This window comes from Anguilla anguilla, chromosome 6 (genome assembly GCF_013347855.1).
Source record: "Anguilla anguilla isolate fAngAng1 chromosome 6, fAngAng1.pri, whole genome shotgun sequence".
Lineage (NCBI taxonomy): Eukaryota > Metazoa > Chordata > Actinopteri > Anguilliformes > Anguillidae > Anguilla > Anguilla anguilla.
In genome coordinates, this window is record NC_049206.1 from 4842591 (window position 1) to 4867433 (window position 24843).

Here is a 24843-nt window from a genome sequence, read left to right on the forward strand (position 1 = left end):
ATAGCGTAAACCTCTGCGTAATTTGCCGGTTAAAACACATTATTATACGGCTAAAAAAAAGTTTCGGATTACTTCTTTTGCGGAGAAGGAAGACCACCGGATTTTACCGCGTTTTTGGCCTGGACAAGACAGATATATTAAATGCCAAAACGAAACGTAACAGCATGCAATCACAGACACGCAGAAGTAACACCAGCACAACGTTGTTCATTATTTATTTAAAGATGAAAAACAATGGAGCGAGACAAACTAAACATACATTAATAAAAGGTGATCATACGTTACAGAATATTGCGGCAATCTTGTATTAATTCATAGCGTAAGCAAAAACAAGACAAAAAATAAAACGTCAACTATTACAATAATAAAGCACACATCCAACTTGCTGTAAAGTGATTATGAGTTGGAGTGTAACGTTACATGCAGGGTACGATTAATTTATAGAAAAAGATTTTTTTTTCCCAATATGCAATTTAATATTAAAAATAATACTATTAAGTATAAGAGAATAATGCTTTATTGTAGTATCAAAAGAGTCAGAAACTTTTTTTTTTGGGAGGAGACCAAGATTAGCCCTTCTGAATATGTAGTGTATCAATGGCTTGTGTAAACACATTAAAAGTTTGTACACAGGTTGCCATGGGTGAAGATTAAATGTGGCGACCTACGGTTTCTTGTAACCATAGTAATTAACTTGATTAGGAGGCATTCTGGGTTTATATGATTAGTCCTTCCCCTCCTGGGTTTTGAGGTGGCATTCCAACACTTTCAGAGTTCATGCAGGGGGCGGGGGGGTTGGGGAGGGGGGGGAGAGGGCAGTTCAACCACCCCCCCCCCCCCCCCCCCCCGATCACATCCAGTCCATCACTTCATCAAAAAAAACCCGCAGACAGTAATAAAACTACTTCTCGGAGGGTTGATAAAAAAAAGAAAGGCATAAAGCATGTAAACATTACATTTTGTACAAAAACACTAAAGGTTAACATAAAAAAAAGAGGAATTGTTAAAGTTCTTTTGGCGCTGAGCTGAGTGGTGTAGGCAGGAGGGAAAGAGTGATGTAGGGAACGAGGAAAAAGACTTGTAGGATAACAGTGATCAGAACTCAGCCCAGTGCATCTGTGTGTGTGTGTGTGTGTGTGTGGGGAAGGGAGACTGTGTGCATGCAAGGTCTACATGCATGTGTGCGTGTGTGTGTGTGTATGTGCATGTATGCTGAGTCAGCCTATTTGTGTGTGAGCGTGCGGCACGTGTGTGTGTGTGTGTGTGTATAAACAGGCATGCTCGTGCACATGATAATGTGTCTGCATGTTTGCATGCGTGTGTGCCCGCCTGCGAGGAAGCTCAGAGTCAGTCTGCCTGCAGACTGAGGGGGGGGGGGGGGGAAACGCAACATACAGCTGTCTGCAGAGATAGGCTGAGACATGTCACATGACCAACAGCAACCATAGCAACCATACAGCCATCTGCAGATTGGCTGAGACACGTCACATGACCAACAGCAACCATACATCCGTCTGCAGATAGGCTGAGACACGTCACATGACCAACACAAAATGACAACTCTGGCTCACCTGGTCCAACCAGCTGCTACAACCTCACTTTAAGCAGCCCCTAAACTCCGCCCACAATAACACGCCCCTCTGCCACACCCTTTCAATTAAAATTCGGCTCTGCTCACTGGGTCAATTACAGCATGCTTACTGGGAGTTTAAGCCTCGGTTTTAAACCCCAAGGCCACAGAACTGCATTACAAGTGGAGCAGCTAATCCACATTTCACAGGTGCCACCAGCCGTTCCAGTGGTAACGTAGTTCTGCGGCCTTGGGGGGTTTAAACCTGAGCTTTAAACTCCAGCTAAGCACGCTGCAGTTGGCCCGCTAGGTTCAGACAACAAAGTCTGTTCTATATCTGCTCATGAGTGAATCAACCAACCAACCAACCAACCAGTGACTGCTCACTTTTAAAACAGGGCTCCCTTGGCAGTGCCCGTTTGGTCCGGTTCGGGTCAGTCTGGTACAGATTGGCTCGGTAGGGGGGATTCAGCAGAGTGACTGAGGGGTCCAGGGGACCCCTGAGCGGAAGCGGTACAGAGGGGACCGAGACTGCACCTCCACGTCCACACTGCACACCTATCATGTCACTCCTTTTCCTCTATCTGCCTTTTCACACACGATCCATCAAAAGGCACACGCGAACACGTGCACAAACACACACATCCACACCTACTGACCGACATACCCACCCATGCACGCACGTACGCACACACATGACCAAGAAACACCCCCACACACACACACACACACACACACACACACACACACACACACACACACACACACACACGGACACCGCCAGCAGTGTCATCCACACAGGCTCTAGTGCAGACAGCCAGAATGATCAGTAAAATGCATTCAACTTAAATATGAGACACTGCGCTAGTCTACATTTAATTTCATTTCTTTTTCCCCATCCTCCACTTCAAATTTCTGCGTGGGAAGGAAAGGCGCTCAGACATGGAGGAGTGTGTGCACGGGTGTATACACACGGCCTGACACGTGAACAAACAGACAAGCAGCCACACGCACGCACGCACGCACGCACGCACGCACGCACGCACGCACGCACGCACGCACGCACGCACGCACGCACGCACGCACGCACGCACGCACTGAAAGCCATCAGAGCCTTAGAAGGCAGTCCAGGCACTGCATTTTTTCCTCCACATGAAACAAGTACTGCTGCTGACCAAGACCCGAGGAACCAGGAGAGAGAGAGAGAGAGAGAGAGAGAGAGAGAGGAAGAGAGGGAGAGCGAAAGAGAGGGAGAGAAATAGAGGGAGAGAGTGCTCACGCCCAGAGGAGCACAGGCCCCAGCACCACCCTGGGCGGAGGCCGAACCAACCGGCTGCACCTCCCTCACGGAGCGCGTTTCACAGAGAGCGCGTTTCACAGAGAGCGCCCCAGGTGCAGCAGAGCTGGCCTCAGCATTCACACGCAGGACACGGGCAGCTCGGGTTTCAGACACAGCGGCAGACCGCGAGGGGACAGAGCCTGAACTGGGCCGGTTATAGCGTGCGTCTGTTCTCCAGAGGGGCGCACACACACACACATATATGCTCTGGGCCAGTTATAGCGTGCGTCTGTTCTCCAGAGGGGCGCACACACACACACACACATATATATATACATATTTTCAAGCATTTTTTTCTTCCGCACACTGAGGGCGGTCAGTGTCACAGCCTGGCCAGCAGGGGGCGACAGAACCATTGATTATGACAAACCAGTTAGGCTGCAATTCCGAACGCATCACCACTGTGATCACAAAGAATCAGGCCTGTTAAAGTGTTAGTAAAGAGTGCGTGTGTGTGTGTGTGTGTGTGTGTGTGAGTGTGCGTGTGTGTGTGTGTACACACCTGTAGTGTTTCTCATTTCTTCCCTTTATGGCTCTGGAATGGGACAATGCAACTCTCGCTTCCCGTCTTCAAAAGGTCCAGCCGACAAAAGTGCCCAGGTGTACAGGTACAGATAAGTGTGACCATGACAACGGCAACCGCGGAGAGGAGGAAGAAGTCGAGAATGAAGACGCCGGGGATCTGAGACCGGCTCCTTCCCTTCGCTCCGCTCCCCCCCCCCCCTCCTCTCCTCCCTCCTCCCTCCTTCCTCCAACCATCCCCCTCTCCCCCTCTCCTCTCCTCTCCTCCCTCCTCTTTAGTGCGACAGGGGGACCATCACTTCCACGTAGTTGAGCGGGAAGAAGCCCGATTGGCCGCGCAGCGTGCCCTCGTACCAGTTCTCGTCAATCTGATTGGTCAGCGTGATGATGTCGCCCTCGCGGAAACCCAGCTCGCCCTCGTTCTCCGGGTCGAAGTCGTATAGCGCCTTGCAGCACGGCTGGTCCGACACCGAGGCTACGGGGGGGAAAACCGCAGAGGGATGGAAAGGGGGGAGGGAGAGAGAGAGGAAGAGGGAGAGGGAGATGGAGACGGAAAGCAGAGACAGATGACGAGGAGAAAGAGAAGAGAATGACAGAGAGAAAGTAGGAGAGGGTGTGACAGAAAGAGTAAGGATGAGGAAGACAGTGTGAGAGAGAGAGACAAGATGAGATGAAGAGACAGGAGAGAGAGAGAGGAAGTGGGAGAAAGAGAGAAGGAGAAATGAGAGGCAAACATAATGAGACACCGATGAAGAAAGAGGTCCTCCTCTCTTTCAGTAAGACCGTAATAGTATCCAGACTCTGGGGCCACCTGCTGGATAAAATGAGGAACTGCACACTGACTAATGAAGCTGTGGAGACATTCGTATACACAGGAGCTGTGTGCGAAATGGTCCACTAGTTCCCTATAATAGTGCACTAACTAGGGTATCAGCCAATTTCTAGTCAGTCCACCATATAGGGAAGTAGTGGACCATTTTGGATACAGCCAGCGTTCTCCCATCCCCTCTGCACACCCATATGTAATCCATGCTGATCTGAGGTCAGCCTTGGCTGGCCAACCTTCTGAGTTTCAGAGTCCAGTGACTGGCTTCAAAGATCAGCAGGGCAGCGCAAGCTCCTCTCCACCAATCAAACACAGGATAAGACGGCTGTGGAATCACATGACTGGCATAATAACAGAGAGGAGTTCCACCAATCACGCTGGCAAGAACCAAGGGAACAACAACAACACTGGTTGGTGAAAAATGTATGGCTATACTTCCTGGTTCCCTCGGTATCAGCAGGAAGTAACTTCCACCAATCACTGTCGGTGTTGTTCTAGCATGTTACCAACATACATTTTGATTGGTGGAGCCCCTGTCTGTCTCACAGCCTTCCTTTTCAGTTAGTTTCTTTGTTACAGGACACTGCACACTGGATTTACACACCACACCCCACAGAGGGGAGAAACAGCCAACCCCGCCCCCCCCCCCCCCGCTACCCCCCAAATCCTTCAGTCACCTCTTGTAGTATGAGATACAAAAACATGAACAGGAAGTGCCTTCCACACTGCTTCCTCCATCTACATCCATCCTTCGTTATCAGTCAGGATAAACCAAATGTGGACGACACTTTTTCTGGCTTTGTAAATCCTGTTTTGGAACAGAAATGGCTCACAGCTCCCATTAGGGGGCGCTGTGGTCGAATGCAGAGAGCTGTTGTGATAATACACTGTGCGACCAAACGGGCGTCTGCTTTTAGGCTGGAAGGTGCTAACCGCCAATATGTGTTGATGGTCAGTGTGATAGTAACTCACGGGTGCACAACTCCGGTCCTGGAGTGCCGTCTGCGTGCTGGTTTTTGTTCCAACAAGTTGCCTTAGTTTTGTGAGCACAGTAAAATGTGTGCGTTGGTGAGCTCAGCGTGACCTCTAGGACACACATGAAGTCTGCGGCTATAGGTGGCGCTCATACAAATTTCAGATCAAGATATGCTTGAATACATTAAATAATTAAGAGCAGAAGTTGGCACAAAATCCAGAAACGGGTCGACCCTGGTTGAGCACCCCTGCAGCAACCCTTCCTCTTCCAGCTGTACAGCCGGGCTGAGGGAGACAGGAAGGAAGCTTCTCCCCTTTGCGGTGGTGTGGAGTGATAACTGAAAACTATTTAAAACTGGATCCAGTGAGCAGTGACCTGAAGGCGGAATGTGTGAGAAGTGACCTTTGACCCTGGCGGACCGGGACTGTAGGAGTTTGGCATGGAGGGGGAGGGGGAAGGAGGAGGGGAATCCGGCCCTCTTGCCTGAGGGCAGGATCTCCGCTTACTCTGCGCTGGTTGATAAGCGACAGCTCCAGACCCCGCCCCCCCCCCCCAGCCCCGCCCCCCTCCAGATGCCACACTGTCCAGCCGGCCACCTGACCCTCTCATCTCTGACTCACAGAATTTGCCTTTCCAAGAGGATGTCCTGCGGTGGAAGGATGACTCTGATGATGTCACAGACAGGAAGAGAGCACAGAACATCAGCACCCTGTCTGCAATGAGGATACATACACACCACACACGCACACTCATGCACACACACACATGCACACACTCACACGCACACGCACACACGCACACACATGCACACACTCACACGCACACACATGCACACACTCACACACACACGCACACTCTCACACGCACACACACACATGCACACACTCACACGTGCACACGCACACGCACACACACACACACACACAGCCACACACACAGGCACTCACACACTCAAACACTCACACACTCACACACATCGGTGTACGGGACACACCTGAGCGGGTGAGCTGTGCTGTAGGTGCGTAGCCTCCGTTGGACTGCTCGGGCTCAGAGTACTCAAACACAGGCTTGGGTTTGGGGGTGTACTCCCGGCGCGGGCGCGACTGTGCCTCGTTCATCCTGCAGCACAGAGTCAGCACAGTCAGCACAGACACAGCACAGACACACAAGCAGTCAGCACAGATTCAGCACAGACACACAGCACAGTCAGCACAGAGTGAGCACAGACACACAGCACAGAGTGAGCACAGACACACAGCACAGAGCCAGCACGGACACACAGCACAGTGAGCACAGTGTCAGCAGAGACACACCACAGAGACAGCACAGTCACACTACAGTCAGCACAGAGCCTGTGAATCCAGCAGTGTGCTTTAAGTGAAATTCCATGTGTTCTAAGTGTGTGAATGTGTGTGTGTGTGTGTGTGTGTGTGTGTTCGGATGAATACCTCTCCTTCAGCTTGTCTGAAAGCTCTTCCAGGATCTGCACAGCCTGTCTGTGATACTGCAGTTGTGACTCCACCAGCGAGGACAGCTGACTCACCTGCTCGATCTGCACAGACAGACAGACACACACACACACACACACATTAACCACTCAGATACTGCACACCTGCTCACATACAAAGAGGGCTTTAAAACAAACCTGATCACACAGGAGCCACACACATCACCCACATGTGCCCACTCACTCACTAACTATCAGATTTATGGTATAACAGTTTTACAATACTGCAAAGCACTCTGGGTGGTGTAGTTCATTACAGCACTCACGTCGGTCTCCAGCAGGTTGTACATGTTGGCCTCGGCCACCTCCTTGGACTCGTGGAACTTCTCCAGCGACTGCCGAACCTCCTCGTCCGGAATCTTCCCCTGGCGCTTCTTCTTGTAGTCGTAGTCCAGCCTCCGGCCCTCCAGCTTCTTCAAGTGGTGCTGAGGGCGAAAGAGAGAGAAAGACAGAGGGAGAGAGGGAGAGAGAGAGAGAGAGAGAGAGAGAGAGAGAGGGATGAGGGACAGGGAGGGAGAGAGGGAGAGAGAGAGGAAGGGAGAGCAGGAGAAAGACGGAGGGACAGGGAGGATGAGACAGAAAGAGAGAGGGAGGAAGGGAGAGAGAGAGAGAGGAATGATTTACTAAGGAGCAGATATTGCTAATAAGACTAGGTATTGCTAATAGACTGGGTATCCACAATATTGCACAAACACAGATCCTGTGATCGGTCGGTGCAGCAGATCTGGGAACGGGCAGGTAATAAAGCAACGTCAGAGCGAGGGACCGGTGTCGAATCGTTGGAGTTTATTATCTCAACAGTTCTGCACTCCCCCCCCTGCCAGTTCTGAAGGACACCCCGCGGCTGAGGCCTCTGCACCTCTGTGTGGAGTATTAAATGAGAACCCAGCCCCTACAGGTGGGACCCCATACCAGAGCCCATCGAATGACTGACAGCTCCGGCTCCCTGACCCTGCCTTCACTCTCCTCCCTCACAGGGGAACGGAATGCGCCGAACGCTTGACCTGTGACCTCATAAAGGAGCTGCTGCCCCTCTGGTATGCTTCATTCCTCTGTCGAGATAGACATCTTCGCTGTGACATCACTACCTCCATCGCCGTGGCGACAGACTCCGATAAGATAACACTTCACGGCGGGTGTGCTGTCGCAGGTCAGCGGCGTCACCTCCAAACGGGCGCTACGCAAAGCCTTCCTCTCCCCTGTGCTTCCGGCACTCATTTCAGCGACAGTGAGACACCACCACAGTCCTCCACAGAGCGCAAGCACGCAGCGATAGCTCCATACCACAGAAGAAGACGCAACTCTACAGCTTTACAAATCGTACTCAAACGGTCTTCTTTGCAGACTCCGGTAGGCAGGTATCCGGAAAGAGGAGGAAGAGAGAGTTACCTGCACACGGACGGCGCAGAAATTATCCAGCAAGTTGAGTTCAGTCAGTCAAAACAACAGCCCTTGTTTTATCTTAATTATTTTTAATCATATACGCATTACTCCAAATTCTGTTTTCATATTCTTGTCTGCAATGCTGGTGACATGCCCTTTGCGTGCGTTATCACAAGGCCTTAGAAGGCGCTGTGGGTAAGACTGTCTGCTGAGTGTGACATCACGATGGCGGCCTTGGCAGAAAGATCCGGAGGGGGGGGTTACCTGGATCTCCCTCAGGTCCTTGTCACACAGGCCCTGCAGGGGGTCGATGAAGTTCTGTTTGACATCGATGTCCAGCGAGTCCTTCACCTCCGCCATCCTCTTCATCGACTCGCCTGCGTCTACGAGAGCACCACCTATAGAGGGGTAGAGGAGAGTTACACACAGACTCACACTCACTCACGCACTCACTCAGTCACTCAGTCACTCAGTCACTCAGTCACTCAGTCACTCAGTCACTCAGTCACTCAGTCACTCAGTCACTCAGTCACTCACTCACTCACTCACTCACTCACTCACTCACTCACTCAGTCACTCAGTCACTCAGTCACTCAGTCACTCACTCAGTCACTCAGTCACTCAGTCACTCAGTCACTCAGTCACTCAGTCACTCACCGAAGTTGGTGTCCTCTCCCAGCTCTCGGCCGTACTTGGCCATGCACTCCCCCAGCAGCCCCTCCACCTGCGGGTACCCCGGACTCTTCACCTGCCCCCGGATCTTAGACATGGTGTTGAGCATGGAGAGCTTCGCCCGGGATGCTGGGGGGGGGGGGAGAGAGAGAGACACAGGGTAGGGGGAGGGGAGAGAGAGGGGGGGAGAGGGGGAGGGAGAGAGGGGGGTGGAGAGGGAGAGAGATAAAGGGAGAGAGAGAGGGAGAGAGAGGGAAGGAGGATGGAAGAGGGGAGACAGAAAGAGACAGAGAAAGAGAGAAGAGGTTAGAAGGAGTGGGAGGAGAGAGAGCCAGAAAAAGAAGAGAGGAGTGAGGGAGAGAGAAGTGATGAGAGAAAGACAGGTAGAGACAGAGGGAGCCAGAGAGGTAGGAGAGTTAAACTGAGTAGGTTATACATACATGACTGAAGACTATAGTCTGCCATCTTTCACACAGAGCATCATCACTGCCAGCAGTGTGTGTGTGTGTGTGTGTGTGTGTGTGCTTGAATACAGCATGTGTGAAAAAGCCCCTCCCCCTTACCTGGGTTGGGCTGCAGGTACTCTGACGTTTTGGAGATGATGTCCACGACGGCTTTGCTCGTCACATCCACCTTCTACAGGAACAGACAAACAGGGCATGAGCTCAAACTTGTGAGCGGCTAACGAGGGATAACTGCTTCACAGTGGACCTCTCCTGCCAGACGTGTGTGTGTGTCCGTCTGTCTGTCTAACTGACAGACAGACAAACAGAGACTGACTGACTGACAGACTTACAGACTGAGTTACATACTGACAGACAGACAGACTGAGTTACTGACTAACACACAGACTGACAGACAGAGAGACAGACAGACTGACAGACTTACCCTCTCCAAATCTTTGAAGTCTTCATCCAGTTTGGTTCCCTCAGCTCCTCCCACCTTTTCACTCACCATCTGCGCAGACACACACATTTCCCACAATGAACCTGTGCAAACAACTCAAGCTCCAGTTCCCCCAAATTCAGAGGCCACATGAAAGCTGCAGAGAGAACGACATCACAAGCGCTGCAGACCACAGACTGAGTATGAAAAATAACCATGACATCACTGAAAATTAATACGGCCCTAGGATCACTGCCTTGAAATCCCAAACCAAAACCAAACACGGGGATCTACTTCTCCGTGCATAATCTATATGGAAAAATCAGCTGTGCAAAAAAAAATCTCCATATGTACACTATTCACTACACTCTAAAAGAAAAAAAAAAAACTGATATTCACGCCCAAAACCATGGGCGTTAATTTGGAGTCAGTTCCCCCCTTTGCTGCCGTGACAACCTCCACTCTTCAGAGAAGGCTTTATACTAGATTCCGGAACACGGCTGTGGTGATTAGCTTCCGCTCAGCCACAAGAGCATCGGTGAGGTTTGGGCGCTGATGTTGGGCGTGAGGCCTGGCTCGCAGTCGACGTTCCAGTTCACTCAAGACAGAAACGAGAAGATAACATCATCATCGCTACCCAAAAAGGCACAGAAGACTCAACACAAGCACAGTCACTGAACAGGAAACCAGGCAAAGAACACTGAACCCACACCGTGTTTTTAAAAGGCTAGCGCGGGCTAGCAGATAGGTTCCTATTCCCTGACTCTGCGCTGGCAGCTGACAGGCAACAGCGGTTCTTGCGGGGACGAACGCACAGAGGAGGAGCTTCAGACTCCGCCGTCGCGGTAACCCTGTCTCACTGACCCAGTTCTACCGATCGCTTCCGACCAATCTCTCCACTCACACAAAGGAACACAAATCTGAAAGGGGGGGGAGGGAGTTGAAAAAAAATGTTTTTATTTATTTTTCAGGACATTTTGTTTCCCCAAGAACGTAATGACGCGTACGCCGGTGTACACACCCATTCACACGTATGTTACCGTGACGACAGAGCAGGTTGTTAAAAGCATCGATGAACTGCAGAGGGGAAGGAGGACACGAGTGTGCAGGTCAAAGCCGCCTCCCTCCAGCCTCCATCTTGTAAGAGACTGGGCACGCAGTGCCACCACAGCACCAGCAGGGGGCACTGTGTACCGAATGGGGTTCCCTCGGCACTGACTCTGTCCTAAGGGGCTACGGGTCGTCATGAAATGATTGAAGTAAGACACCCCCACCCCCACCCCCCCCCCCCAGGGTGCTCCAAGATCGACACAGTGCCAGCTGGGTACTCTCTACTCCGCAGGTAAATGAACGCAGGTAAACAGACGAGTTCTGTCGGCAGAATCAGGGGGCATAAAGGGAAATTCCGCACAGACAGTAAGAAATATTCCCCACCCCCCCACCCACACAGACAGTAGTCACTGTGAGGAACAGCTTGCCAGGTCATGCAGTAGAGGCCAGATCTCGGGGGGGTTTCAGGCCCAGGCTTGACATGGTGCTAGATGCACTCCAGTTGGTAAACAAACGGTGAGCACTTGGCACCCTTCAGCGGTAGGAAAATGGCGACCGTCGCAGGGCTGAGTGATCTGTTCTCATCGTTACATTTATCTTACGGGGAGTCGAGAAGGGCTGAGCGGCCTGTTCTCCTCGTTACGCGTCTCCTGGTTCCAAAAAACAGGAATGAGCATTTGGACTCATTTGATATGCAAACAGATCTAGCTCCACCAACAACTCCACCACCCTCCCGCACCCCCAACCCCCCCTTCCCCCTTCCCCCTGGCAAAAAATAAAACTAGCACTGTATGTGCGCACGTTTCTCATTTTTTAAAAATCTATTTCACTGATATTTTATTGCAGACTGGAAGATTCTGATCGTTGAGCGCTTCTGCCCTTACTCTCTAGCACGGACAGGGGTTTCAGCACGACCGCTCCCCCAAAATACTGCAATTCCTCCCAGACACAAGAGTTCCTGGACGTCCTCCAATCGACACGCTGCCGCCAAACACCCCCCCCCCCCCCCCGCCCCCCCCCGCTCGCGACTTTCCGCCAATCGGCAGCTCTCCTAATACGGGAGCAGCCAATGAGCAGCCTGGCAGGGCCGCCAGGGAGTCATGTGAACCAAGCAACCTCGCTGGCGAGTTTTACAGGGAACAGAAGTCACAAACGCACAGCAACAGAGGCAGGCTACACGCTACATCTGCAGTTCTTCCGTTTCTCTTCGACTAACCCAAAAAGAAGAAGAAGAAGAAAGAAAAAAACACACACATAAAAAATAAAAAAAGATGAATAGAACACAGTGCTCGTGAATAATTTCCAAACAAGGAAACACTTTCTCTTCTCCTCTCTTTCCCCACTCGTTAACGGGAAATCCTGATGTTCCCTTGGCAGGTGTCACGTTTCAACAAACACAAACACACCATCGCGTGATGTCACACGGGGTGAGGCACGCGTCCGAAGGTTAATGTCGACGGAGAATCCTCACCCCTGTGCCAACTGACACACGCGTGCGCACTCGCTAATAAAAAAAAAAAAAAACAACAAGATGGACGGGATAACAGGCAGACAGACAAACATCGCTGCTTCTGCCCTCAGTGAAAAAAAGATCCCTGGCCAAGGCCTTCAGCTCTTTACACTTGCTTTGTCATTTCTCACCCTCCTCCACCAGTCTGCACTAGCTCTATGCTATTCTCCGACTCATTTCTCACCCTCCACCAGTCTGCACCAGCTCTATGCTATTCTCCCACTCATTTCTCACCCTCCTCCAGTCTGCACCAGCTCTATGCTATTCTCCCACTCATTTCTCACCCTCCTCCACCAGTCTGCACCAGCTCTATGCTATTCTCCCACAGGTCTACACTAGCTCTATGCTATTCCCCTACCAGTCTACACTTGCTCTATGCTATTCCCCTACCAGTCTACACTTGCTCTATGCTATTCCCATACCAGTCTACACTAGCGCTATGCTATTCCCCTACCAGTCTGCACTAGGGCTAAGCTATTCCCCACCAGTCTGCACTTGCTCTATGCTATTCCCCTACCAGTCTACACTAGCGCTATGCTATTCCCCTACCAGTCTGCACTAGGGCTAAGCTATTCCCCTACCAGTCTTCACTAGGGCTATGCTATTCCCCTACCAGTCTACACTAGCGCTATGCTATTCCCCTACCAGTCTGCACTAGGGCTAAGCTATTCCCCACCAGTCTGCACTTGCTCTGTGCTATTCCCCCACCCTTATTATCTGCACTAGTAAAGGCTTTCTCTGCAGTAAGACACTGCCATATCCCACCCCTACATCTCCCCCAGCAGACAGAGAGCTTTGCCCTAAATTCATTCCACAGACAGATTCCTTTGCTCCTCTCTCCCATCCAAACATTCTCTTTCATCAGCAGAAGAAACCGAAGGGAAGTTAACTCGTGCGGGAGGCTGTCTGTTCCGCCACAATCGCTCTACTCACAGCCAAACCGTGTTAGCGCAACAGGAGCTCTCAGTCCAGACTGCAAACAGCAGGCTTCCTGCTTTAGCACTGCCATCGCTCTCTATGAGAAACTGCAGCAAAGCACAGCTCCAGTCACCTCTCCTCTCCTCTGCCTGACGTGTCTGCAGCAGGGAGGACACGACCTGCCCCTCAGCCACCAAGCCACCCACGTCGTCTGACACAAACACACACACAGTCGCACGCACGCACGCACCGTGTGGGGACCTGGACCTTGCTGCTATGACTATGAGGTGGTGACATAAGTATGGCTTTTTGGATGTGGGGGGGGGGCAGGTGAATGTGTGAAAAACATCAAGCATGTCCTTCAACCACGTCATGGACAGAAAATTCAGATATCATGTGATGATTTCAAACTACCTTTACTCTACACTCCCCTATTCTAATGGGTGTAAAACACATGAAACCAGGTGGAGTCGCTACTGCAGTTTAACCCTTTAAGGTGTGCGTGAGGTCACAACTGCATGATCAGAATGTTCTTAACCGAACATTCCAGTGCTGAGGGAACAATCACTGCTGGCAGCTGAGAACAGCGAAGTTCTGGAACACTGAAGAACATTCCAGAAAAAAAAAAAAAAAAAACTCCCACTCTTCAAAGGGCTAATGGGGCTCCTGAAGCAGCCGCGCCAGTGACACAGCACAACGGCAGCGCAGCGCTCGATAAAGAGCGCGTTCCTGGAACAGTTCTGTTGATCTAATGGCGCGGGAGGCCCGTGACTCACCTGCTCCGCGCGTCCGCGTGTTTAACATAGCGCAAGCCCCGCTGCTTCCGTCGCGGCGGGCTGAACCGCGAACTGGCACCGGTCCCTGAGAGAGGCGCGATCCGGGCGCCGTCCCGCGAGGAACGGCCCGAGAGCACCGGGGTCCGGCCAAAAACCGCGCCGAGCGGAAAAAAGGAGGAAGCGGCCAAAGGAAACGCAAGCGGAAAAAAAAGGAAAGGAAAGGAAAAAAAAAAAAATTTCTCTGAAGGAAAAATAGGTTTTATATACGGGCTTCCTCAACGCAGGAGCAAAGGAAACCTGGCCCACCGCACAGAACGACTCTCACTCCCAACAAATGCGTTTGCTAATCATTTCACATGCGCGGCTAGCCGGCTATAATTCACAATTCAGTCATTTGGCTTTTTGGCCAGGGCGACTTATAGAAGTGCATTTCACATGGTGAACAAACACCACAAGATGTAGAGAGGGACCGTCCAGGCGTGTGCCTCAACACCTGCAAAAATAAAGAGACAGTTTTCTCTTTTTTTGCAGCTAACGGTAAAATACTTTTGCTATGTTAAATGTTGCGTAAGTTGCTCTGGATAAGTGCGTCTGCTAAATGCCCGTTAATGTAATGCAATAATGTTGCTGCAAGAAATAACACACATGGCGTCCATAGTCATACAGGGTCTACTCCACAGCGATGGGCTTTCAGCTTACGAGGCTGTTCCTCGGGCTCCAGTTTTACAGCCCATTAAAATTTTGCAAGAGCATCAGCAGCATGCAGTCTCCTCACGCTGTGCGCAGAACCGTGCTGCCAGCTTCATAAAGGAGTTCAGCCCAGAGGGTTCTGGAGCGCTAACCGGCGACTCAGCCGCTGAAGCTGAAGCTGAAGCTGTTAATGAGCAGGAAGTGTCTGAGCAGGAAGCTGGTGAAAGGACACGAGTCCGGATGAAGAACAGGGGAGAGAAAACGGGGCCGGAGAGGAACAGGGCCGAGAGAGAGAGTGAGAGAGAGAGAGAGGAGGGGGAGAGAGGAGAGAGAGAGAGAGAGAGAGAGAGAGAGAGGAGGGGGAGAGAGGAGAGAGAGAGAGAGAGAGAGAGAGGAGGGGGAGAGAGGAGAGAGAGAGAGAGAGAGAGAGAAATAAATAAATAAATATTTATTTATTCTTTTAATTATTGTTATTATTCTATTCTTTATTTTTATTTTTTAATAGAATGTTCATTATTAATATTCCACTGTTAACATGTATTTTGAATTGATTTATGATGCTTTGGCAATATGTACCTATGTATTTCCTGCCAATAAAGCAATTTGAATTTGAAAGAGAGAGAGAGAGAGAGGCAGGCCCAACTCCTGCTTCCGTCGCCACTGACCCCAAGGCCACGGACTGTGACCTACAGACCCAAGCATGCGCATACAGACACATGTAGCACAAGGACACACATGACTACACTTACAAAAGTATGTGAACAGCTGAGCGTCACACCCATATGTGCTTGTTGAACATCTCATCCCAAAACCATGGGCATTAATATAGAGTTGGACCCCCCCCCCCCCTTTGCTGCTGTGACAGCCTCCACTCTTCCGGGAAGGCTTTCCAGTAGATTTTGGAACATGGCTGCGGGGATTTGCTTCCGTTCAGCCACAAGAGCACTAGTGAGGTCGAGCACTGGTGTTGGGCGTGAGGCCTGGCTCACAGTCAGCGTTCCAGTTCGTCCCAAACGTGTCCAATGGGGTTGAGGTCAGGGCTCCGTGCAGGCCAGTCAAGCTCTTCCACACCGTTCTCGACAAAGCCTTTTCACTGCCATGCCGAGACCGGAAACAGCCGTCCCCAAAACTGTTGCCACAGAACCGGAAGCGCACAGTTCTCTAGGATGTCGTGTCTTGTGTACGGCTGCTCGGGCCATGGAAACCTGGTCCATGAAGCTCTTGGCGAACGGTTCTTGTGCTGATGTTGTTTCCAGAGGTGGCTAGCAGCCGAGGACAGATGATTTTTTACGCGCTACACGCTTCAGCACTCGAACGGTCCCGTTCTGTGAGCCTGTGTGGCCCACCACAGAACGACAGAGCTCTTGTGGCTCCTGTACTTTTCCACATCACAATAACAGCGCCTACAGCTGACCGGGGCAACTCCAGCAGGGCAGAAATTTAACAAACCGACTTGTCGGAAAGGTGGCATCCTATGACAGGACAGTGCCACGTTGAAAGTCACTGAGCTCTTCAGTATGACTCATACTACTGCCAGTGTTTGTCCGTCTATACATGGCTGTGTGCTTGATTTTATGCTCCTGTTAGAAATGGGTGTGGCTGAAGTAGCCGAACCCTATAGTTAGAAAAGGTGTCCACATACATCCAGAAATGTAGTGTACACATAGATATATTTACACACACAAACACACACACACACGCACGCACGAACGTACATACAGTCCTGAAGTTATGTAACAGTTATGCCTGTGTAACTGTGTGCATGCGCGTGTGTGTATGTGTGTAACTGTGTGCGTGTGTGTGTGTGTGTGTGTGTGTGTGCGTACATGTGTGTTCGCGTGCGTAAAAACAGATCCTATCACAGTGAAATGACAGGGGTGGATGAGGCAGGCAGAGATGGTCTTATCTGTGCTGTAATGGGCAGAGATGCCCTTATCTGTGCTGTAATGGGCAGAGATGCCCTTATCTGTGCTGTAATGGGCAGAGATGGTATCTACACTCCCACGAGCCTCATAGTCCGCGACCAAACAAACACACAAACAACCTGGGCCTGACGATCCAGGACCCCCCAGCACATCTCCGACTGGCACGGAGAACCAGCCGAGCCTGACCAGCGAAAAAAAAAAACAGAGGGAATGAGAACGGTAGAGGGCAGGAGAGAGGGAGATGAAGGTACAGAAACAGAGACCTGGGGAATCCGGACCGGGCACTACAGCATTGCGCACATTCCAAACCAGACAACAGCGTCACACCCTTTCGCAAAACACACACATCAACAACACAAGGGCGTGTTCCAGAGGCCCCGGGACAAACCATTATTCTGAACACCTAACCCTTATGACGCCAGAGAAGAACCCAGGCAGGTCACTGACGATCACGAAACAAATTTAATAAAAAAAATAAAACACCCATTTTCATCAATATTCAAAATAAGACGGCACTGTTTGTGTAAGTGTGTAAGTGTAACGGGCGGCAGTGTAGTGTAATGGGTAAGGAGCTGGTCACAGGTTCGATTCCCGGTTAGGACATTGCAGTTGTACCCTTGAGCAAGGTACTTAAGCTGCACTGCTTCAGTATATATATCCAGCTTAATGTCTGCTAAATGCCTGTCTGCTAAATGGCTGTAATGTAATGTAATGCTAGTGACAGACAGGCTTCGCCAGGGAACTGGCTTTTTGCGAGTTTCAGCAGCATCTAAAAATGGACTGCATTTATATAGCGCTTTTATCCAAAGCGCTTTACAATTGATGCCTCTCATTCACCAGAGCAGTTAGGGGTTAGGTGTCCTGCTCAGGGGACACTTCGACACGCCCCAAGGCTGGGGATCGAACCGGCAACCCCTCCGACTGCCGGACAACCGCTCTCACCTCCTGAGCCTCGTCGCCCCCATAAGCATCTGAACACCGCGGCTCCACGTCAGCGCGGCCAGCGGGTTGGAGCGAGGCCTGGTGCGCGCGCGGTGTCGCCCGCGTCCCCCCGCGCAGTCGCCGTGACGCCGCGGGCCTGGCGATGCCGCGCGACAGGGCGCGACCGATGGACATCGCATACAAAACCAAAGCTGACATTCCCTTGCACTTTCCCATGAACAGTGGGGTATTTTATTTTTTTGGGTTTATGTATGACCTGTGAACAAGTGGGCACTTTTTGCAATAAACTCAACTGAGTGGCATTTTTGGCTGGCATGTGACTTTTTCGTATTATATTTTGTTAGAATGTCGTATCACGTGTACATTGTCAATTTGATCGTTTCTTTTTTTTTTTTTTTTTTTTTTTTTTTTTTTTTTTTTTACAAAGAACTACTTCTTCTAAGCAAGTTTAAGTTAACCAAACTAGATTTCTCCCTAGGGTCGCTTTGCTGTAGTTCAACTTCTTCCAGTGTGAAGTAACTGGTAGCTTGCAAAGCTATGCTTTCAAAGTAGCTTCCCCAACACTGATAAAAAGGGGTCAGGGCAGGGTATATTTTAGAACTGTGGTTGAACTTTTGCGGGTGCTACACCATAGTCTGTCATATGTGTAAAAAATAACATGCGCCAGCCAATCAGAATTGAGTGCTCGGCCAAGCTGTAGTATATTGGTTTTGTGAGTTGAAGTTGGCCATCTTTGAGTATAAAAGAATAAAATTCTTTGTATCATATCTGACACTGACTGTGTTGCTGCCCGGCCATGATATGTCCTATTAATAGATTCTTCCCCATGCTAGGAATCGATTTGGAATCCGAGCGCGTTATGCGATCCCTTCGATCTGTAAAGCAACTGAAAATCACCTGCCTGAATAGGGCTCTTCAACGGATAAAACAGAAGATGACCTAAAACATTTAATCATCAAAGGAAGACAGACTAGCAACACGTAACCTAAACCAAACCTGGTGTCGGGTGACATCATAATCTCACTCAGTGGCAGTATTTTTTTGTAAAATGAGACTTGGCTCGAACAGGGAACCGGAATGGGTTTCCAGCTGATTTGGGAGGGGTCGACATCCATCAAATGTGAGTTCTGAGCGATGTTTTTGGCTGAACGGCCCGTTAACTGAGAAGGAAGGACTGCAGGGTGAGTTTGGAGGGGTGGAGGAGTGGGGGGGGGGTGCAGGATGGGGAAGAGATGGAAGGAAGGAGGAAAAGGGGAAAGGAGGATGGGAAATGGAACGAGAGGGGGGACTGGAGGAACGAGAGAGAATTGGGGTTTTGACAGGAAGTGCCTTTTGCACGATAGGACTGGGCTGACTTCCTGTATCTCTCCCCAACTAAGAGTGGTCTCAGGTGTCCCACCACTGCAACCTCCTCTTAAAAACGCCAATATGGGGGTACCGGTAATTATCAAGAGGATTTTGGGACCTCTCTACTCATTGGTGGGGTTTTCAGAGTCACTGTGACCTTTCTTGACTTGCATATTGCGCAAGGCACATCACTGTGATGTCACCGGAGATTGTGATCTGAAGTGAACTTAAACCCCCCCACCCCTCGCCCCGCCGCCCACTCTGTTCCTTCACCCCATGAGCCATGGCAAACCCCCCCCCCCCGGCCTCCATCTCCCCCTGTTTGTATCTCCTCCACACACAGCGATCTGGCCCACTGCCCAACAGGAAGTGGGGATGGGGGGAAAGCACAGCTCTTTCCTGCTGAGCTCAGCGAAGGGGGCGCGCTCGCAAAAACCCTTTTATTTCTGTTTCTGTCTACCCAAAAGGATACACGCGCAGACCGAATTCAGCACACCACAGGGCATTCTATCCACACTGAGCTTACGCACGGCTGTCCGCCCCCGCCCCCGCCCCCACCCCATTAAGAAAAGTGCTCCAGATGAGCATGATTTCAATCGAAACATCGAGCGATAGCGCACGCTACAGAGCGCGCGCTACAGAGTGCGCTTTCGCCAGAGCTACCGCGCTTCGGAGATCCGGAGCCGTGCGCCAAAATGAAAACCACCTGTGCCGACGGCCCTGGAGCCGACCGGCGGCCCAAAATGGAGAGAGCAGCTGGGAGCGGCACGGGCCAGTGCGCTGCAGCGAGAGGAGATTCAGGAACAGCAGCAAGCAACCACGGGGGGGGGGGGGGGTTGCCAGTTCCAATATTACAGTTTAGAATTCCCACTTTTGGATTAAAGGGAGGAAAAAAAAGACAGTATTGTTAATAAATAAAGGGCTGCTCCCTTTTACTCAAACAGAGCACTGCAGGGAACGCAAGGCAAAGCACATCAAAAGGACAACGTACGACCACAGAAAACCTGAGGGTGGTATCACTTTCAGTGATGTTTGTGCGATATAGCTGCATGTCGTTCACAACCCTGCAGAGCCGTGGGTGTCAGGAGTTCATGAAGAGACAGCGTGCTATACAGTATGACGCCTTTCAATATTTGAAATTTTAAAGGCAAAAGGAGGTTTTGCATGACACTGGCGGTATGAAAACATTATGGCTGATGGGCGGCAGCGAAACACAAACCAGCCGTTTGCAAAGCAAATGAAGAGCAGACGCTGAACCGCTACAAGAACACGCGCGCGCACTGCACCGCGGTCAGGAGGATCAGACTGGTGGGCAGAACAATCGAATAAAAGATACTTTAACGTCCTCCTGCATAGGAGCCTCTCTCCAGTGCAGACACACAAATGCACATGGAACAATCATCTGATTTATAAGAAATGACCCCCCCGACAAGCCCAACAGAGGTGGAAAATTCAGGTACAAAAAGTAAAAGTCCTCCCCAGTATTTTTTCTTCAATCGTCTAGATTTTCCAATTAGCACAATTCTTCAGCCAGGGGGTTGAACTAGTTGGTGAAATCAGCTGACAGAGTTTGTGGATGAAAGAAACACACGGCAGGACTTTTACTTTCTGAACCCCTGGACTTTTCCACCTCTGAAACACATGGTTAGAACTTCAAGGTCTTTATGTACTGACTATGTGCTAACCAAAACGCATGTGTCTCACTTGCATTTTTCCCGCGAACTCGTTCCTGAATTAATGAGACGTGCTTAAAAACTGGTAAAAATCATGCCTGCCAGTCTCCTCGCACTTTCATGAGCACCTGTGCTTTCACCTTGCGCTACCTGTCTCCAATCTCAGGGTGCCTTCACGCCGCCAGGCAAGCTTTTCTACCTCAGAGCCTTCGATAACCATCCAGAGATTCACACAGATAAGGAAAACATACAGTAACCGTTGGCATGCTGCCATGAGTTGGGGCATCTGGCCTGATGGATACTGGGAATAGTAGTTTAAAAAAAAAAAATGCTAACGGAAAGAGTTGAAACGGGTTAAACTAGCATCCAAGGTGGTGGAAAGACAAACGGGAGATAGAGATCAGATGGGGCCGTGTGCATGCATGCATGTGCATGCGTGTGTGTACATATGCGTGTGTGTGTTCATGCGTATGTGTGTGTGTGTGTGGGGGGGGGGGGGGGGGGCTGTAGCAGTTTCCCCCTTCAGCTACAATACAGTAGCAGTTTTGCCCACTCATTCTCTCCATCCTTATTTACATTCTCATTTTTCCTTTTCCTTCCATACTTTCATTCATCTCCGTGAATTCAGTAAATCTTTTACAGAGAGATCGTTCCTCAAGGCTGAATCGGCCCATTCAAGAAATCCTTGCTTCCGCACGCAAGTAGATGCATCACGTTTACAGTGTAGCCTTGTTCAAGATGCAACAAAAACAATGGTGGATCGTTCTTCTTTTTTTTTAATGATCAAGAGCGGGACATTTGCAGAAATGTGTTCATTATGCATTCACTTCCTTTTGGTACTGTATAATTTACAGTTTTGTTTAGATTTTTGTATTTTGAAGGTTTACAATAAAGAGCAAGTAAATAACTTTCTGAGTGAAAACAAAAGACAAATTAAGTTAATTCTGAGAAAGTGAATCGGAACGAGAGAAACTCGGCTTCTTATACGCTGAGAACGTTTTCGTTGAGATCCAACCTTACAGTTACAGAACGTTGCAGGCCTGGTGCAGGATTATAGCTAACGTTACAATGACGTAATAAAACGACACCCACAACAGCTGACGTCATACAGTATTCCTCAAGTGGTCAGATGTACCAGTCAATACAAAGTAAAAAATAAAGTGTTTTAGGGGGAGCTGGTCACTGTCAACTTAATGATAAAGTACAACAGTGACAAGGCCCAAGTTGCTGCTCACTGCATCACATATTTAGCTAACTTAGCTACTCTGGTGGAAAGTTGCTTTTTCCAGAACCTGGCGAACCTGGTTGGGAGTCTTCTCATCTCAAAAATATGTTTCGTTACGCTTAACTATGAGTTTTAAAATTGGCTAGAAACATCCTGAATGGCAAGTAAGCACTGACTAGAGCGTTAAGATGCTAGCATGAAAATTAGCAAACGCTTGCTACTACTTGCTGGGCTGACTACGTCACCACTTCACAGAGCACAACAGCCACACGTAGGCTACACAGAGAAACATTGTTAGCTTTTGATAAAATTGTAACCGTAAATAAAAGCAAACAAAGAGAACACATACGAATTCAAACGTTTTGTTAACAGCAATAATAAGTCTTTAAATTATCGAGATGAGCAATCGTAATTTACACTAAGGCTAGCCAAAGTCTTGACCGTTTGGCATACCTGGCTAAAACACAATTCCTATTAAGCAGTCGAGCAAAAAGAAGAGTGACAGTGAAACGAAATACTTCCGACACTGAACTGTAGCTAGCTAGCACTGTGTAACATTTATCAGTTAACTTTGGCTGAGTGAAAGTGCTAGCAGGTAAATTCACTTGCTACCAGTACACATTAGCCAGCTAGCTTGACAGCAAGCGAGCAGTGGCTACAGTTCATAACTTTACTGTAGTCAGTTAACTAGCTGCGACTTACTTACCAACCTACCTATCTACCCAAAACACCACCGTTTATAAAAGTACCACTTTCAGTGATGTTTTTTTGCAGGACACCTCCCATATTACAGCTGACGTTAGCTAGTAGTAAGAAAAAGAAAAAAGTTGTTGCTGACCTGGCTGGCTTTGTAAAATTGTTTTTTCAATCCCGCAACAGACATCTTGCAGCCGGGACTCTCCTTCTTAGCACGGCGTAAATGGTTAACACTTTGCAAAGTAAAAAAAAGACGAGTCTACAATACTAGTTAGCTTGCTAGTTACGCTTGTGCCGTTGCTAGGTGGGCATCGGAGTTGAGGTTCACACCTAGCGCTATCGTCTTCAGCAACAGTTCAGTAGTTGGGATATTTTATTACATGGCAACCACGGAGACTTCCTGTCTGAGGTGACGTAGACACACATTCCTGAGGAGTCCCAACAGTGCGCGTAGCGCCGAATGCTGGTGGGGAAGACGCACAACGATACTTGGGACAATAGATGCCTTCGCCGCCAGGCGGCAGCAACAGCCAGGTAATTTTTGCAATAGTCCTGGGCAAACTTCCATCTGCGTTACTCCGCTACGTAAAACAAAGAGGCTTAGAAAAAAAAAAAAACCCGGAAAAAAAGGAATGCTCTTTTGCAAGAATTTCTTGGTCACACGATCATAAAGATTTGCGACTACTGTCATAACTTTAGGGCAGACATTTCACAACGAGATAACATAAGAAAATCACCTTTGAGGGTTGTTTGAGACGTTAACATATTTTCAGAAGCGATGAGGTAACTATATTATGAGGCCCATTGAAATTAATGGGGCATAGCTTTGTGACAGCTCTGTGGTCCGAAGGTTTTCAGCTTGCAAATGTCATAGTTCACGTGTGTGCTTCACAAAAGGTGTCTTGAAGGCAGGTTCAAAGATAACTATGAAACTAATCCATAAGCGCTGTTGAAATTGACGACAATGTTCATGCCATGTCAATCCTTTTGTATTCTTTGTTATGTTATGTTTGTTTTGCCGCATTTTCTCCCCACTTTGAGTTGCTTGACCGTATACGACCACGCTAATGCTGCAATCTACACAAGCCAGCGCACGCGCTGAAATGAGCTGGAGGAAGACGCTGCACGTGCAGCTTCAGCAAACAGACAGTCGGCTCCCGCTCAACCAGCAGGGGGTGCTAGAGAGTGATGGGAAGTGGTCTTCCCTGACCGAACCGGCTGACCGAACCCTCCACATTCAGCACTGGCACGTTCTGGATTCATTCCACGACGTTGGGGCTAATCCACGCGCTAGAACAGCGCCTTAGAATGACGAGCCAATCAGCAGGGCAATGTCTGTCCTCTACATGTCTTAGGAGTGTCACAGGAGGAAAGTCTATCCCCCAGAAGTCTAAACGTGGGCCAAAAATCCGAGCATGCCTGTTCAGTGTCTGTTTAAGTGTGGGCTATATTATCTCGAATGACCCTATTTTCACATTTTACAACACAGTAGATCTTTGGACTGTCGCTTGAGGTGCCTTTAATGTGCACACGCATGCACACACACTCCCACCGCTCTCATTTTGTTTAACATTTACTTTACCTAGACCATTCATTTATGGATGTTTCTTCACAACACATTATACATTAGCATGGAATTTAACCAACACATGCTCTGTTAATGTATTGCAATGGCACAGTAAAATTCATATTTGCAGAAAATCTTGTGATTCTGCGAAGGTGTCAGCATGATAAATGTTTCAACATACACTTGCATGACATATATGATACATGTGCTGTTCAGCAGTGAGGGTAGAGTGAGGTTGCAGAAGCCCCACACTGGGGGTGGAGCTACAAAGTCTGACCAATCAGTGAACCAATAGAAAGACCTGGCTCTCCACAGAAAAGCACCATGATTGGTTCACAGCAGTCAGCCACTGCTAGCACACGGTAGCTCCGCCCACTCATGATCTCTTGAAAGCTCATTGTGACATCGCCACTGTACGGTATGTCCTGTTTTCTATGGTGAATTGTGGGTAGGGTCTTAAGGTTCACAAGACAGCTCACGGTGAGCCAATCTCAAAAGCATAACCTTCATTACCTAAAGTGGGGACAAAGCATTTATTTTCGGTGGTTGGGGAGGGTCTGGAATCATCCGCCATTTGTCTCTCAAAAAGTCGAGAGATTCACAACATTTCTTCAAATGCACGAGACTGCACAAAAACAACCAGAAGATGCAAATTTCTGTAAAAAAAGATCTTTATTACATTCTTAATACCACATACTGTATCTCCATTGTACAACAATATATCTCTGGTGTCTGTTTAACAACTTCGTAAGCTCATAATACATCTTAAAAGTCCAGACAATGCGTACACATGTATATGTATATTCAATAATGAAAACACAAGGGACAGTCGTGTTAAAGGAAA

General features: G+C 49.3%; 2 protein-coding genes across 9 annotated transcripts in view; one reads left to right on the forward strand and one right to left on the reverse strand.

The window, feature by feature from the left end:
* LOC118229578 (transducin-like enhancer protein 1) overlaps positions 1-24843 on the forward strand; it is a 539102-nt gene that overhangs the window by 365801 nt on the left and 148458 nt on the right. The window lies entirely within an intron of this gene.
* LOC118229595 (endophilin-A2-like) lies at positions 881-22832 on the reverse strand. Of its 2 annotated transcripts, XM_035421693.1 has the most exons (10): positions 22575-22832; positions 9684-9752; positions 9359-9431; positions 8781-8924; positions 8388-8521; positions 7007-7165; positions 6682-6785; positions 6228-6352; positions 5854-5898; positions 881-3906 (listed from the first exon to the last, which is right to left on the reverse strand). In XM_035421693.1, exons 1-10 carry the CDS (start codon positions 22617-22619, stop codon positions 3707-3709), a joined length of 1098 nt encoding a protein of 365 aa, XP_035277584.1. In that variant the 5' UTR covers positions 22620-22832; the 3' UTR covers positions 881-3706. The 2 variants fall into 2 exon arrangements, with proteins under 2 accessions (XP_035277584.1, XP_035277585.1); XM_035421694.1 differs by lacking the exon at positions 5854-5898 and having other exon boundaries at positions 22575-22829.